Below are 16,533 nucleotides of genomic sequence, written 5' to 3'. Positions count from 1 at the left end.
ACGCCGGGTGGGGGCGCGTCAGGGGCGCCGGAGCGCCAGGACGCGCCCGGCCCCGGGACCCTGATTCGTCGCCCGGGGGGCCTCGGAGCGGTGGGCGGCGCGGCCGGGAAGCCAGAGGGGCCCCACCCCCTCCTCGCCTCGCCTCCCGCCGCCCCCTGACCCCCAGCGGCCGGAGAGGGGCCCCTGCTCCCGTGGGGCCGCAGGGCCCTCACCGGGTGATCTTGGAGTCCCGGTAGGGGATGTGGCTGCCGCGGCGCTGGGGGTCGCCCAGGGCGCTGATGACGTTGCCCAGCGCCAGGAGGCTGCTGTTGATCTGGATGCTCTCCTTGAGCCGCTCGCCCGTGCTGCCCGTCTTGAGCACCCGCTCCGAGCCCGCCAGGTCCACGAAGTGGAACTTGGAGACCAGCAGCTGGCCCGCCGGGGGTCGCGGCAGGCGGCTGGGGGCGCGCCCCCGCTGCTCCAGGGTCACCGTGAAGACGGTGTGTGAGCGGCTGGACAGGCGGTTGAGGTGTGTGGCGCCCGTGTGCCGCGCCGCGTTGCCCATCTCCAGGAGGCTCAGCACCTCGTCCAGGCCCTCCACGTCCACCTCCTTGACGCCACACAGCACTGAGGACACGCAAGGCTGTGAGCCCAGCGCGGGGGCAGCCCGGGACTGGCCAGGAGGGCAGGCAGAGCAGGGCTAGCCCTTTCCAGCTCTTCCCGACTCAGATGCCCCTTCCCCATGCCTGACAGGCAGGGGCGGGGCGGGTCCTGCCCATCCTGGCTCCGGCCCCAGGGGCTCCCGCTTGCCCGTGCCCACCTTGCACTCTGGGTACAGAAGTATATACCGAACTCAGGGGAGACGGGAGAAAGGAAGGCAAAACCTTCCAGGGCTCGGGTTTCCCAGTTAGGAGGTAGCCCTCCCAGACAGGGGAGCCACCCCTCGGCAGGTGAAGCCGCATCAAGCCACACGTCCCACTCCCGGCCAGTGGAGGCCCCAGGAGCTCCTCACCAACATTTCCGCGGTCATCTTCCCGCAGCTGGATGTCACGGCTGGCGGTGCCCACCTCCAGCAGATCTCGGAACTCCTCCTTATACACTTCCAGGTAGGACACGTGCACCAGACAGTCAAGCAGGTCATTTTCATCGATCAGCTTGAAGGCTTCAGCCATGGCCCGTGGGATGATGCCCTGCTCGTCCTCGTGAAGGGAGGCTGGGGAGACACGGCAGAGCCTCCTGCCACCATGCCTTCAGCGGACATGGCTCGAGGCCCCAGGGCCCCAGCCAGCAGCTGGAGGGCAGGGCTCCAGCGTGAGCGTCGCAGCGGAGGCCAGGACGGCTGGGTAGCCTGAGCCAGACCACCCTCCAGGAAGGTCAGGCGGAATTATGGAACTTCAGAGTTGGCAGCAACCTCTCAAGGTTCGGCCAACCCCTTTCATGAAGTAATAAGCATCCCCTCCACCACATCTCTGCTAGATCATCAGATACCCTTGGCTTGATTACTCCCCGGGTCAGGGAGCTCATTACTATAGTCTACGCTCAGTTAGCTAAAGGACCTCCTAAATTTATCCCAAGGAAGTAATAAGAGGGTGTTCGGAACAGCACTCTTCGTAACTTCAAAAGAATGCAAACATCCTAAGAGTCCATCCTACGATCCAATAGGGATCTGGTTAAATAAGTTAACTTAGATACACAATGGAATGCCAAGCCACCATTAAAAAATCAGCTTGGAGGGGCGCCTGCGTGGCTCAGTCGGTTGAGTGTCCGACTTCAGCTCAGGTCATGATCTCTTGTGGGTTCGAGCCCCACGTCGGGCTCTGTGCTGCCAGCTGGGAGCCTGGAGCCTGCTCTGTATTCTATGTCTCCCTCCCTCTCTGCCCCTCCCCAGCTCACACTCTGTCGCTCGCTCTCAAAAATAAACATTAATTTTTTTTTAAATTAGCTTGAATATTTAATGATCTAGAGACATGTGTATGATATGTTGTAAGAAAAAAGCAGGCTATAAAAGCACAGGTACAATATAATCCATTTTTTAAAAGGTAAAATGATTTTCTCAGAGAAATCGGAATGGTATCAGGGCGAGTGATTTCTGGAAAGTACCAAATGCTCGTGTTTGTATTTTCCTAATTTTCTACGGCACACCTGTATGCGTTTGTAACCTAAGAGAGAGAACGTTTGTGCTACTTAACGTGGGGCAGTTCCTTCCACTGGCCCAAAGCATCCCTCCCAAACGAACGCTCCAGGGCCTCACTGAACTGCCGGCCCCCTTGCCGGGCAGCAGCCAAACTCGGCTCTTCCAGAACAACCCCCCCTCCCACTACTCTGACTAGAACACGGGTCCCTGAGCCGTGTCAGCCATCCTGACGACCTCCAGAGACCGGCCGACTTGCCCCGCCCTTCCTCCCCCTGAGGTCCCCGGAGCCACACAGTGTGACCCCATCTCTGTGGAGGTGCAAAAGGCTCCCCACGTCAAGGACTGTTCCTTCCCGTCCTGGTCCGCCTCCCGACACGGCCGCTCCCACCCGGGGCCGCAGGTCAGATTGGGAACCCGGCTCGCCTTGGACGGGGGTATGGCAGCAGGAACGCAGGGGCAGAGGTTGGGGAGACTCCACAAGGACGCGGGGCCTCCCGCCGGGTCACTCACCCACACTGGCCTCCCCCATGGTGTACGTCTTCCCGGAGCCCGTCTGACCGTAGGCAAAGACCGTGGCGTTGAAGCCCTCAAAGAAAGCCTCGAGGAGGGGCTGCACGCAGGCCTGGTACACGGCCTCCTGCCCCGTGTCCTCATCCAGCACCACGTGGAAGCCAAAGTGGCGGTCTCGACCAAGGGTGACGCGGCTGTGCCCCGGCTCCACCCTCAGGCAGCTCTGGTGCCCGTGCAGCAGCTCCTTGGGCAGCAGCGGCCGGACCCTCAAGGCCACCCTCACTGGGGCCTCCTCGGCCCCCGGCAGCCTCTGGGCCTCCAGCCCCATGCTGGGGGAGGGCAGCTCCCGGTCCTGTAGAGAGAGGAAGAGGCCCCTGGCCGTCAGCACCTGCAGGTGACCCGGAGCCAGATCCCGGGGCTCCCGGACCTTGGAGACATGGAAGGGAGGGTGCCTGGTGTCCGAATACTGCGAGGGCCACACGCGGTCCTACACGGTAACGCTGCGTGGTTCCCGTCACTGGCAAAAGAAGGCCCCCAACTCCTCCACTTGACTCCCAAGGGCTTCCGTGTTCCAGCCGCACCCCTCCCCGGTGACCCCATCTCCTAGAACACGCACGCTCCACCACCACCACATCAGGGAGCCCCTTTCCCTGATACCCACCAGGGTCTCCATCACCTCCGCCCTTGTCCCCTCACACCCCCCTGCCCCGCCTTCTTCAAAAAAGCCAGATCCTTCGAGACCAAACGCCTACCACCACACCTGCCAATTCCATCTCCTAGATATCTCTCAAGTGCACCCGCTTCTCCCCATCTTATTGCCAAAGCCCCGCTCCCCGCCACTGACATCTCCACAGGATGGCCGTGACCAGCTTCCTCACTGTTCTGTCTCCAACGCAGCAACCAGGAGCATCTTTCAAAACTGCAAATGCAATCATGTTACCCTCCTGCTGACACTCTCCCAAGAGAGGCTCCCCACCGCCATCCAAACTTTAACAGCCCTGCCTACCTTGTCTGCTCCCCTCCTGCACCCCACCCCGTGTTGCCCAAGGCTCCTCATTTCTCTGGTCTTGGACTGGCCCCCTCTCCCTCAGGGAGCCAGGGAAGCGCCTCTGCTCCGTGTCCGCACCGCGGCGCACACACGACGCCCGGTGACGCTCCCACCCGCCACTGGCCACTCTGTGGCAGAGGGAGCTGGGAGGCAGGGACCCTGCGTCTCCCTTCCTGCTGGATCTCCACCGCCCAGCACAAGGTCGGACGCTTAGTAGCTGCCCAACAGTGATGATGAAACTGCATCCAAAAAACTCTCCCCGTCCCCGTTCTCTTCTCATCACGGTCCACACCGCCTCCTACCCACCCGGCCCGCGGCACTTGGTTTGTCACTACTGAACTTCTCTGAGCACACGTAACGGTTCGTCCCTTCCCTCACTCAATCCTCCAGTCCCTTGCTGGGTGCCCGGCCCTGGGGACACAGCGGTAACTATCGCGCAATACAGTGGGCGCCTCGGCTCGCCCCGCACCCTGAGCTCTTCCAGCGCTCGGGACACAGAACTCCGCGCCCCCAAGGCTCCGGGACAACTGCACGGGTGCGGTCTGGCGCGAGAGGAGGCGGGCACGCGACAGGATCTCTCGGAGTTTGGGAAAGTGATTACACATGCGGGCCCGACTCTCCCAGCGTCGGCGCTCGCCCCTGCCGGCCAGGCCCGGGATGCTGGCCTCAGGCCCCCGATTTAGGGAAGGGGGCGCTTCCGCCCGCTCAAGGAGGGGCCTCCAGGAGGCTGATATGCAAGGATCGGGGCTCCTCGTGCTCGGTCCAGTGCTCCCCAAGTGCCGGCTCCCGCTGCCACCCCGCCCAGGCCTGCGCAGGGAGGGGGCGAGGGCGCGCCTCCCCCGCCCCCCTCCTCGACCTCCACCCCTCCCGGGCCCCAAACCCACCTGCTCGGGTGGGAGCACAGTCCCCCAGGGGTGCAGTCAGACTCCGAGCCTCCGCGCGGCGCGCTCCGATGCCGTCATCGGGACCCCCGCCCCCCAAAACATCCCGCCCCTCGCCCGCAGCTCCGCCCGCCTGGGAACTCGGGGGCGGAGGCGCGAGCCGGGCGGCGCCGTGGAGTCGGTCCGCAGACAGGGCGGGGTCAGGGCTGGAGGGGCGGGGATTGGGCGGGGCCTTGTCCGAGGGCGCGACAGGGGTGTGGGGCGGCCAATCGGGTTGCCGGAGCCGCGCTCTGATTCCAGCGCAGACTTGCCGAATTCTGGGGTCGCGGCGACCACCAAGGCGGGCCTGATTCTCCGAGCGGGAGAAGCCCGCCTGCTCATGCAATCTTACAACGCAAGTTGCAACAGGTGAGAAGACGAAAACTAACCAGGAGACTTTTTCGCTCCGCGAGGGGAGAGTGGATTTTCCAACTCTCGATTCTGAGTAACAGTTGGACTAAAGATAAGCTACTATTTGTTCATTAACTGATTCGTTCAGGTGCAGACCTGATCTCCTCCCGCCATGGCTGCCCCTCGATCCCAGCACTGCCGACGCCCCCTGAAAGCTCAGCAAATCTCTCCCTTCCCCATCCTCGGGAAGCCTCCGCCCCGCTTTTATCCCTGATTTCACGACCCCTTCTCTAAAGCTGAGAAGGATCCATCCCCCTCCCCCATGAGATTCTGGAGATTGGGCTGGGGGCCCACTCCACCCTGTGTGAACGGGCCCTGGCTGCACCTTCTGCACTCACACTGGAAACAATCGTTGCTGGGGCCCTTGTCTGCCAAGGCCCAGAGTGACCCAGACAGGGGGTGGATGGGTGAAGCCCCCAGAGAGCTGCTACTCAGGCCTTCTAGCGTGCCAGAGAGCAGGATGGAGCTGCCTCCGGGGGAGCCTCACCCAGGACAGGCCCTGACAAGGCCTGGCCCCACAGCGCTGGCTTGTAAGCCCCCAGTTTATAATGAGCAGGGGAACCACTGGTCCGCTGGTAGACCGCACTGGCACCCAGCCTCCGGTGCTGGATGGACAGCTGCCCCTGAAAGAGGCCACTGGGAGGTGAGGTTTGCTGTGGGGTTCTTAGCCAACCTCTCCAGTTAGGGAGCTTATGCTGAGTGAACAGCTCAAGGGAACCTTGCAGAGGTGTTGTTCATCCTGCATCTACCTGGGCAGGTGCTACCCGAGGCACTGCCCCCAAACAGCCCTTCCAGTGTGCCCCCCACCATCCATCCCATCACTCAAGCCGTCCTTGTCTCCTCCTCTTCTCTTGTCCAGGACTGAGCCCCTCCTTCCCCTCCTCTGTAGCTTCCAGTCCAGGCAAAACTCTTTGTCCTCTACGCCCTGGCCACCCAAGCTGCCACTATCCCTCACCTGGACCCCTGCAGAGCCTCCTCCCTGGTCTCCCTCCCATCTCTGTAATACCTGCCAGTTAAAATTATATTAACAGGGGCACTTGGGTTAAGCATCCGATTTCAGCTCAGGTCATGATCTCACGGTTTGTGAGTTCGAGCCCCGCATGGGGCTCTGTGCTGACAGCTCGAAGCCTGGAGCCTGCATCGGATTCTGTGTCTCCCTCTCTCTGCCCTTCCCCCTGCTCGTTCTCTGTCTCTCAAAAAAAAAAAAAAAAAGAATAGACATTAAAAAAAAATTTTTAAATACACATTTTAAAAGTTTTTAAAAAATAATAGAGTCCAAAATATGAAGGAGGCAGGTAAGAGAAGTCGATGTCTTGGAGGGTTCCCTTCCAACTCTTATTCTCTGTGTGTCTTAGTCCATTCAGGTTAATAGAACAAAATACCCCAAACTGGGCAGCTGATAAATGGCAAACATTTATTTCTCAAGCCTTGGGGGCTGGGAAGTCCAGGATCGTGGCATCGGAAGATTCAGTGTCAGATGAGGGCCCGCTTCCTGGATGCCCCAGGGGGCCCACATCACATGGCAGAAGAGACTGAGCTAACTCTCTGAGGTGTATCCTATAAGGACATTGACCCCATTCACGAGGGCTCCACTTTCATGACCTGATCAGCTCCCAAAGGCCCGCCATCAATACCATCACCTCGAGGGATAGGATTTCAACATATGAACTTGCGGGGGGACACGCGCATCCAGACTCTAGCCCTACGATATACAAGCACATACGTATCTATTACACACACACGTATGATACACGTATTATCGCTGGTGCACTTTACCTGCGACACTGAGGTCCTTGAAAGGAGTGTGCCTTATTTACCTCTGTGTCTCTTGTCCCTGGCCCAAGGCCTGGCACCATCACTCTGTAGAGGTTTCTGGTAACAGTTATTGAAGAAAGGAAGGAAAACCTTTTCGCATTAGCAGAAATACGGGTCACCGTGGCTCATGGTTTCCTGCTGTGGGCACAAAGTGACAGAGCGGTGCACAGGACATACCTGGAGAATAAAGGAGCATCCTCTTTGTGGCATCTTCTGCTTTAGGAGTCAAGTCCCCCATCTGCAGACCGGGCGATCCCGTCCTCAGCTCAGAGTCCCTTCTTTGGTCATCTCCGTTTTCCACTCTCAGTCCTGACCTCCGCCCCCCAGAAAAAGAAACCCAGTAGAAACATCTACCTCCTCACATCAAACAAAAAAGATGCTTCTTCAGTTCTAAGTTTCGCATTTTTCTCACATTTTAACATTTGTGACATCGAGTTACACCTTGTAGTCATTGCCAAGGGAAACCTGGCACCAGGAGAGGTGACAGGTGTCTAAGTGCCACCTCAAGGAGAGAGTGTCTTCACCTCTGTGACCTCTGATGGATAGATTGCATTGAGAGCACCATGCATGGTTGAATTTTAATTAAAATCTAGAAACATATTTGTCACTTTAAATGTCGTTAGAAAAACTGAACCCTGATGCAGCAGTGACATTTAATTTATTATGCCTACAGAAGATTGCCTGTCATAGACAGGCAGTGTAATTAAAGGCTGCAGAGAGGGGCAAGTCTCTTTGGGTAGATCTATATTAGGAAGGCCTCGACCTCAAGGAACACACACCACAACTTGAAGTGGCTTGAACAATAAGGCCGTTTCTTATCTCAGCTGAGAGGTGGATGAGAGGGAGGAGGGCTCCGGGGCAGGCTGAGTCAGTGGCAACGTGACAAAGGACCTAGCTTATCCATTTCTCTGGCCATCATCACCTTCGACCATAAAACATGCAGAGGAGGAAGAGAGCACTGTATCATGAGCAGGCTCTTCGCTCTTCGGATGAAGGGAGCTTTTCCTAGGAGCCCTAAGAGCAGGGTTCACACCTCATGTACCAAACAGCTGAGGGCTTCCCTCTGGAAGTAACCACTGGCAAAGGGGCGGACTGATTATGATGGCTTAGAATGTGCACCTGAGTCTGCATGGTGTTGGGAAGTGTGATGGTTCCCATCCTTTTATGTATTGGCTTGACTGGGCCGTGGGGTGCCCAGACATTTGGCAAAACATTATTCTAGATGTTTTTGTGAGGGTGTTTTTGAGTGAGATTAACATATAAATTGGTGAACTTTGAGTAAAGCAGATTGCCCTCCCCAATGTGGGTGGGCCTTGTCCAATCAAGTGAAGGCCCGAATAGAACCAAAAGGCTGACCCCGTCCCAGATAAGAGTTTTCCTGCCTGACTTTCCTTGCACTGAGGCTTTGGCTTTTATCCCACCTTCAGACTCAAACTGAGTCCTGAGCCTGCCAGCTTTTGGATTGGTCTAGAACTATACTATCGGTTCTCCCAGTAGTCGGGCCTTCAGGCTTGCACTTGAACAAACCATTGGCTCTCTTGGGTCCCAAGCTTGCTGACTCACCCTGTACATATTAGGACTCGCCAGCCTCCATGACTGTGTGAGTTAATTCCTTGTAATGAATCTCTCTCTCCGTGTATATACATTTCCTATTGGTATATACTTATATATATACCAACAGACCTGTTGGATCCGTTTCTTTGGAGAGCTCTAAAGACAGGACGTCATCTGCCACCGTGTCCTAGATTCTTCAAAGATGAAGAGAGGCTGGTCAATGTGTCATGAACGTTCTTAATTCAGGTACCAAGCCTCTCTCCGTCAGAAGCTGCCAGAAGATATGGCACTTTCTGCGATATATAATTCAAAATATAATTCGATATATGCAATAATGTAATAAAAATTCAAGCATTTGGGAAAAGTAGGTGAAACCCCCCCCCCCACTTTCTCTGATATGCTGTAGAATTATATTGTTGGTCCCAACTATTCTAAAGCAGCTGGGGTCCTGAGCTGAAACGATACGGAGAAGCCTGTTACCAGAGTGGTCAAAACAATTCATTTAGGGGCACCTGGGTAGCTCAGTAGGGCGTTAAACTTCGGCTCCGGTGATGATCTTGTGGTTTGTGAGTCTGAGCCCCGAGTTGGGCTCTGTGCAGACAGCTCGGGGCCCTCTTTGGATCCTCTGTCCTGCCCTCTCTCGCTGCCCCAACCCCGCTTGCACGCGCGCTCTCTCTCTCCTTCTCTCTCCTCTCAAAAATAAACATTAAAAAAAAACCAAACGATTCATTCAGACTCTGAATGTGAAGAAGCTGGAGACTAAACTTGGACCTTCATGCACATAAATGTAACAAAGATTGGTAATGGTTGGCGAAACCTCATGTTTCAGAGAAGGAGGTACGGGGTTATAATTATAAGAATAGTTATTAAGCTTAAAGAAAATAAAATTAAAATTTTTACAGTAACAATTTGAGCGAATTTTGTGATGTCAGAGTTCACTGAAACTATCGATGTAAATTCATGACTTTGGAAAGATATACCTTCTTTCCAGCTCTTACTAGTGGATATGCAATGTTGTTTTTTGTTTTTTGTTTTTGTCTGTCGCCAATAGGCACATGGAACCATTGGATATTTGTGCCCCAGCGTCCAAACTTGGGCTCTGTCGTGATTTCCTATTCAAAGTAGTTGATTCCACACGTTAGGTCAAGAACTGGGATCATTTTTTTGCGGGCAGAAAACTCAGATGACTTTAAAATGTCTGTGGTACACCTGAAGGGAAAAAGGGTCCCAACTAATGGGGCCAAATTGTGACAATCTGAGCATCCGAGCAAAGGATAATTGTAGTCACTTGAGACAAGTCAAGTCTGTGCAAATTTCTTTTGTGGAAACTGACAACCTGGCTCTGTTATTTAAATGGAAAAACAAAGAGCCAGAAGTTGTAAAGACATTCCTACAGAAGGGCCAAGGGTGGGGTGGGGGTGCCTGCCCAGCCAGATATGAAAACATACTTTAAACTACTGTAATTCAGACGACGTGTTCATCCCACAGGAACAGACAAACGGAACGTGTTTGGAAACTTGATCTGTGGCAGGGCTAGCGGGTGGATCAGTGAACGAAAGCCCAGCGAGGCTATACGTGAGCCAGAACCTGGTCTCTTAGCCCTATCTGGATGCAAGAAACAAGGAAACATCATTCAAGTTCAGGCGTCAGCAGGGCAGAAGCTCCCAGCTGACTTCCGAGGGGCACTCTTAACCTTCTCACAGTGTGCACTTCCACTGAGGAGAAACTAAAAATTCAAGAAATTAAGAAAAATATACAGGACCATCAGTTATCCGTGTGGAGGAAAGAAAATTGGATTCCTACCTCAATCATACAGCAAAATTAATTAAATGTAAAAAGCAAAACTATGGAAATATTCAAAGGAAATACAGGGGAATATCTTCATGACTTCATTGTAGGGAAGAGTTTTTAACACATAACTCCAAATCACAAAACATAAAAGAATTATAATGTTTATCCAGAAAATATGAAAAAAAAAAAAAAAAAAACACCTCTAAAAACCAGTGAGAAAAACTACTAATAGAAGGTTGTTCTGGGATACCCGGGTGGCTTGGTCTGTTAAGCATCTGACTTCGGCTCAGGTAGTGAGCTCATGGCTCATGGGTTCGAGCCCCACATCAGGCTCTATTCTGACAGCTCAGAGCCTTGAGCCTGCTTGGGACTCTCTCTCTCCCTCTCTCCCTCTCTCTCTGCCCTTTCCCTGCTTGGTCTTTCTCTCTCTCTCTCAGAAATAAATAAATAAACTTAAAAAAAAAAGAAGGTTGTTCAATGTATGTCCACTTCAGTTTTTTTTTAATTAAAAAAAAATTGCTCAAAACTTTTGACAGATACTTCACAGAAGGGACACGTCACAAATACTCAATAAACATAATAAACGATGTTCAGTATCATTGCTAATCAGGGACTTAAATGCACAATGAGATGCTATTTTACACACTACCGATTTGTAAAAATGGTAAACATAGACAATATCAAATGTTCGTGAGAATGTTGAGTAAGAACAAATTACAGTTGATGTTTGAACAAGGTGGGGCTTAGGGGCACCGACCCCCTGCCCAGTCAGAAATCCATGGGTAAGTTTTGGGTCCCCAGAAACATAACTATTAACAGCCTACTATTAACCGGAAGACTTACTAATCACATAATCGGTCAGTTGACCCAAATTTCGGATGTCATATGTATTATGTACTGTATTCTTATAATAAAGCAAGCTAGAGAAAAGGTTATTAAAGAAGTCATAAGGAAGAGAAAGTACAATTTACAGTACTGAACTGTACTTATCAAAAATAAATCTGTGCATACATGGACCTGTGCAGTTCAAGCCCGTGTAGTTCAAGGGTCAACGTACTTGTAGTGAGAATATAAATCAGAACAAACACGTTGGAGGAAAATTTGGCAATATCTAGCAAACACACGTACCTTATGGCTTAGCAGTCCCACTCAGTCATATTCTCTAAGAAACTCATAAGAATGTTCATTGCCAAAATTATGGAATAGTAGAAATATAGAGGGGTGTCTGGCTGACTCAGTCAGTAGAGCATGTGACTCCTGGATCTCAGAGTCATGAGTTCAAGCCCCATGTTGGGCAGGGAGCCTACTTAAAAAAAAAGAATATGGAAATAAGCCAAATGACTGTTGACAGGAGAGTGGTGAGGCAGAGATTGCATACCCCAGACACCCCCACCCCCGGGGTCCAGTTTCCATCCTTTTAAGGCCTCTGATTTAAAAAAAAAAAAAAAAATTTAATGTTTATTTTTGAGAGAGAGAGAGACAGAATGTGAGCATGGGAGGGGCAGAGAGAGAGGGAGACACAAAATCTGTGCCAGGCTCTGAGCTGTCAGCACAGGGCCCAACGCGGGGCTCAAACTCACGAGCTGTGAGATCGTGACCTAAGCTGAAGTCGGACACTTAACCGACTGAGCCACCCAGGCACCCCTAAGGCCTCTGATTTTTAATTAGATGCATAGCCACTCTGAATAAAGACTCTGAATAAAGACTCAGCCTCCTTTCCATCTAGATGTGGCTGTGTGACTATGTTTTGTTCAGTTACTTATAAGCAGAAGTCATGTGTATAATTTCTCCATCCCCCTTGTTTCTTTTCTGTGGCTGGAAAATGGAGTTGATGGCTGGGGCAGGAGCAGCCTTCTTGGCCTGTGAGACGACTTGAGGAAAGAAAATCACTGACAGCAGAACAATAAGATAGAAAGGCCTGGATTCCGGCCACTGGGGAGTGCGGTCCAGCGCTGGACCGCTCATCTCTGGGCTTTTACACGAGAGAGAAATAAACTATCGTATTTAAACCACGGTGTGCTGGGTTGTACTATTGTTCAGCAAATATTTGCTCCTCTCCCTCTTCCCCTTCCCCACTGGTGTGGACTTGGCTATGTGACATGCTTCGGCCAATGGAATATGAGTAGATATGATGCAAGCAGAAGGCAGTGATTCGTGTTGGGAGAGCATGCCCCAGATGGCCCCTGACCCTTACTTACCCGGGCTTCCTGAAATAGCACACCTAGAACAGATTTGAACCCATACACAGCCCAAAGCCAAGTGCAGATGATCCACAGGCTGAAGCAGAGTCACTAGGAGAGCCACAGGGATGAGCTGAACCACGGTTGACCTGCTGACCCACAAACATAAGAATAAATGCACGTTGTTGTAAGCCACACTATTTAGGATAGTTTATTGTGCAGTGTGTTATGGCAAAGGCTGACTAATACACGTTGTTATTTAGGGCTTTCTCTCTCAAAACTGAATCAATTCTGGGGCGCCTGGGTGGCTCAGTTGGTTAAGCGTCCAACTTTAGTTCAGGTCATGATCTCACGGTTTGTGGGTTCAAGCCCCGCGGAGGGCTCTGTGCTGACGGCTTGGAGCCTGGAGCTGCTTTGAATTCTGTGTCTCCCTCTCGCTCTCTGCCCCTCCCCCGTTCATGCCCTGTCTCTCTCTCTGTGTCTCAAAAATAAGTAAACATTTAAAACATTTTAAAAATAACTGAATCAATTCCAATACAAATGACTAAATTACGGTATATTTAAATATACTTATTAAACATAAAAATGTACTTGTCTATTTGGGCTGCTATAACAAAACACCACAGAAAACAGCCTGGGTAGCTTATAAACAACGGAATCTATTTCTTATAGTTCTGGAGGCTTGGAAGTTCAAGGCCATAGCTCCAGCATGGTCACATTTGGGTGACGGTCCTTTCCTTGGCTCAGAGCCGGGGTGCCTTACTGGGTCCTCACACGGCAGAAGAGGCAAGGTTGCTCTCTGGGGCCTCTTTTACAAAGACACTAATCCCATGAAGCCCTCATGACCCTATCACCTCCCAAAGGCCCCACCTCCTAATATTCTCATCTTTGGGGGGTAGGGTTTCAACGTACGAATTTGGCGGGAGGGATACAATGAGACCACAGCAATAGTTGTACAAGAAAAAAGTTTCTGGGGCTCCTGGGTGGCTCAGCCGGTTAAGCGTCCGGCTTCGTTCGGCTCAGGTCATGATCTCGCAGTTCATGGGTTCGAGCCCCGCGCCGGGCTCTGTGCTGACGGCTCAGAGCCTGGAGCCTGCTTCGGATTCTGTGTCTCCTTCTCTCTCTGTTCCTCCCCTGTTCACGCTCTGTCTCTCTCTCTCTCTCACTCGCAAAAATAAAGATTTTTAAAAAAATGTTTAAAAAAAATTTCTAGTGAAAATGAGTGGCTCTCAGGAACTTCACTTTGAGCGGAAAAAAAAAGCAAGTCTCAGAAGAATACATATAATTCCACTTAAAGGTCAAAGCATGCAAAACTAAATACTGTTGGAGTGAGATATATGCATAGGAAAGGAATCTATAAGGAAAAGCAAGGGTATAGTAAACACAAAATTCCAGATTGTGGTTCCTGGGGGCAGGCCAGGGCGGGAATAGAGATGCCGCAAAGGACGTTCTGATGGTACTGCTTGCGTTCTGTCTCCTACATTGAGAGGTGGGCAGGGGAAGGGTCCTTCCTGTACTATGTGCAGCCTCAGCGCCCCCTTCGCAGACGGGGGATCCCCTGGAGGTTGCTGTCTGTAATAAGATGCCAGTGAAACATGCAGACGTTTCCACTGACTCAGGCCTTCTAGGAATGTTGGAAAGAACCTGACATTTTGTCTGTAACCGACATTTGGATATTTAAAATAATTTGATGTATGCATTCTATAAGTTTTGATTAAGTACAAAGTGTTTAAATGTTTAGGAAAATGATGCTCAACGCAATGAGCATTAAAGCCCAAGTTGTAGTGCTATTGGTCTCCAGACACAGAAGTCCTTTGGATATTAAGGTCCTAAATAATTATGGAAGATGAGGCGCCTGGGCTCATCCAGTTAAGCATCAGTTAAGCATCTCGGAGCCTGGAGCCTGCTTTGGACTGTGTCTCCCTCTCTCTCTGCCCCTCCCCTGCTTGCGTGGGTGCTCTCTCTCTCTCTCTCTCTCTCTCTCTGTCAAATATAAATAAAACATTAAAAGAAAAAAAAGCATCCGACTTCAGCTTAGGTCATGACCTCAGGGTTTGTGAGTTCCAGCCCCACATGGGGCTCTGTGCTGACAGCTCGGAGCCTGGAGCCTGCTTTGGATTGTGTCTCCCTCTCTCTCTGCCCCTCCCCTGCTTGGGTGGGTGCTCTCTCTCTCTCTCTGTCAAATATAAATAAAACATTAAAAGAAAAAAAAGCATCCAGCACATGACTTCAGCTTAGGTCATGACCTCAGGGTTTGTGAGTTCGAGCCCCACATGGGGCTCTGTGCTGACAGCTTGGAGCCTGGAGCCTGCTTCGGATTCTGTGTCTCCCTCTCTCTCTGCTCATGCTCTCTCTCTCAAGAATAAAAACATTAAAAAAATTTTTTTTTTAATTATGAAAGAAAGAAGTGGTAAATAACTGCATGGATAAATGTATTTTATGGTCTGTAACGGTCCTTTCTCCATCTCCAGATCGAGTTGGAGGTGCATTTCGTGAGCTGGAGAGAGGGGATAGGGGATAGGGCATTTCTCTGGAGAGGGGCCTTGGCATCCCAATGTGAAGTGGGGTGTTCTGAGGTCATGAACTACTGAAGATGAGTGTGCAAGACCTTCGCATCCATGTGCACAAGGAGGCTCGCCAGAGTGATGTCTTTCAGAACAGCGAAAAGTCCCACACCAGCCACTGAAGCACATTTCTTTCGTTTCGAGGAAACATTTTGCTCTCATTTGTCTCCAAAAAGTGTTCAGGAACCCCGAGAGCCAGGCTCTGGGTGGTTTGCTACCCAATCAAGAGGTTTTTAATGATAAAAAGAGACTTTTACAACTTAAACTGTTTGTTTCCTGGGCTATCCTGCCCCATACACTGGCCCCAGCACCCTGAGGGGTGAGGGGTGTGGCCTGGCCAGCAGCTGTGTTGACAGCTACTGCCTGGTCAGGGACCCAGCTCTTCGGGGTTGCTGAGAGGGCAGTTTTTCTGCTACTTGGGGTATGGCCTCGAAGGAGGAGCCACAGGACTATGGAGGAGTGGATGGTCGGAGTGTGGTTTCTGAAGCTCCAGAAAGAAAGCGGCATGGGCAGGGGGGACCAGGACAGCTGGGGGTTCTCTCTACACATCCAGGCCTGAGGTCAGTGCTCCAGCAGCTGCCCCCGGGAGCCCTGCCAGGGCCAGGCGGGACTCTATCTTTCTAGCCCCTGTCCTATCAGCCTATTTATTTATTAAAAAAATTTTAATGTTAATTTTATTTTATTTTTGAGAGACAGAGCATGAGCAGGAGAGGGGCAGAGAGAGTGGAAGACACAGAATCCGAAGCAGGTTCTATCAGCACAGAGCCTGACGCGGGGCTCAGATCCACGAACGGTGAGATCATGACCTGGGCCAGAGTGGGACGCTTAACCAACTGAACCACCTAGGTGCCCCACATATCAGTTTATTTATAAGGGCCCCCCTTGCCAGATCACATTCCCTCCCCAGGGAACTGCTGGGGTGGTGTGGATTGCACAGGTGGGGTGGGTGCCAAGGCCAGCTCAGAGTCCTGGCCATGTCCACATGTGTATGTCACTGGCACTTCCATCCCCCACTCCGGGCATCCTCAGATTCCAGAACCATGGATCAAGGTCAACAACTCATTACACCAAAGCTCTGCCAGGACCCAGAGTCAGTTTCAGAAAGCTGGGCTCTCAGAGGTGCAACAGAGTGGGGGCCGAGAGGGTGCTCACAGGCCTGAGGGGAACCTATGGGGAATGTATATATGGACATCCAAAAGGACTGACAGAGGGGCGTCGAGGTGGCTCAGTTGGTAAAGCATCTGACTTTGATTTCGGCTCATGTCATGATCTCACAGTTCATGAGTTGGAGCCCTGCATTGGGCTTTGTGCTGACAGAGGAACCTGCTTGGGACTTTGTCTCACCCTCTCTCTCTGCCCCTCCCTTACGGGGGCACGCGCACACACACACACACACACACACACACACACAGTCGCGCGCTCTCTCTCTCTCTCTCTCAAAATAAATAAATACATATTTAAAAGGACTGACAGCTGCAGATGACAATAACAAGAAAAACTGAGTTTGGTTTGGAAGGTTACTTGGCATCATCTAACAATATTTAAAACGCACATACTCTTTTACCCAGCATGTCCTGGTTCCAGGTTATAAATTTCTCCTATAGATTATCTACACATCAGCATAAAG

At 51.9% G+C, this 16,533-nt stretch overlaps 1 protein-coding gene across 5 annotated transcripts in view; it reads right to left on the bottom strand.

Moving 5' to 3' along the window:
* KIF7 (kinesin family member 7) overlaps nt 1-5,869 on the bottom strand; it is a 29,738-nt gene extending 23,869 nt beyond the window's left edge. For 3 of the 5 annotated variants that reach the window (XR_013556441.2, XM_060617665.3, XM_060617669.3), the window contains exons 1-4: nt 4,556-5,865; nt 2,624-2,975; nt 992-1,192; nt 213-606 (exon numbers count right to left, since the gene is read on the bottom strand). Coding sequence is in view for 4 of the 5 variants with exons in the window: in XM_060617665.3 (XP_060473648.3) it covers nt 213-606; nt 992-1,192; nt 2,624-2,951 (923 nt within the window). In the remaining variant the exon portion in view is untranslated. Of the gene's footprint in view, nt 1-212; nt 607-991; nt 1,193-2,623; nt 2,976-4,555 lie in introns of all 5 variants that reach the window. The other 2 variants (XM_060617668.3, XM_060617670.3) reach the window with 2 other exon arrangements.
* Between the last annotated feature and the right edge of the window lie 10,664 nt (nt 5,870-16,533).

This window comes from Panthera onca, chromosome B3, assembly GCF_046562875.1.
Source record: "Panthera onca isolate mPanOnc1 chromosome B3, mPanOnc1 haplotype 2, whole genome shotgun sequence".
NCBI lineage: Eukaryota > Metazoa > Chordata > Mammalia > Carnivora > Felidae > Panthera > Panthera onca.
The sequence above is the reverse complement of the archived record's forward strand: the minus strand, read 5'-3'. Positions and strand labels throughout refer to the sequence as shown.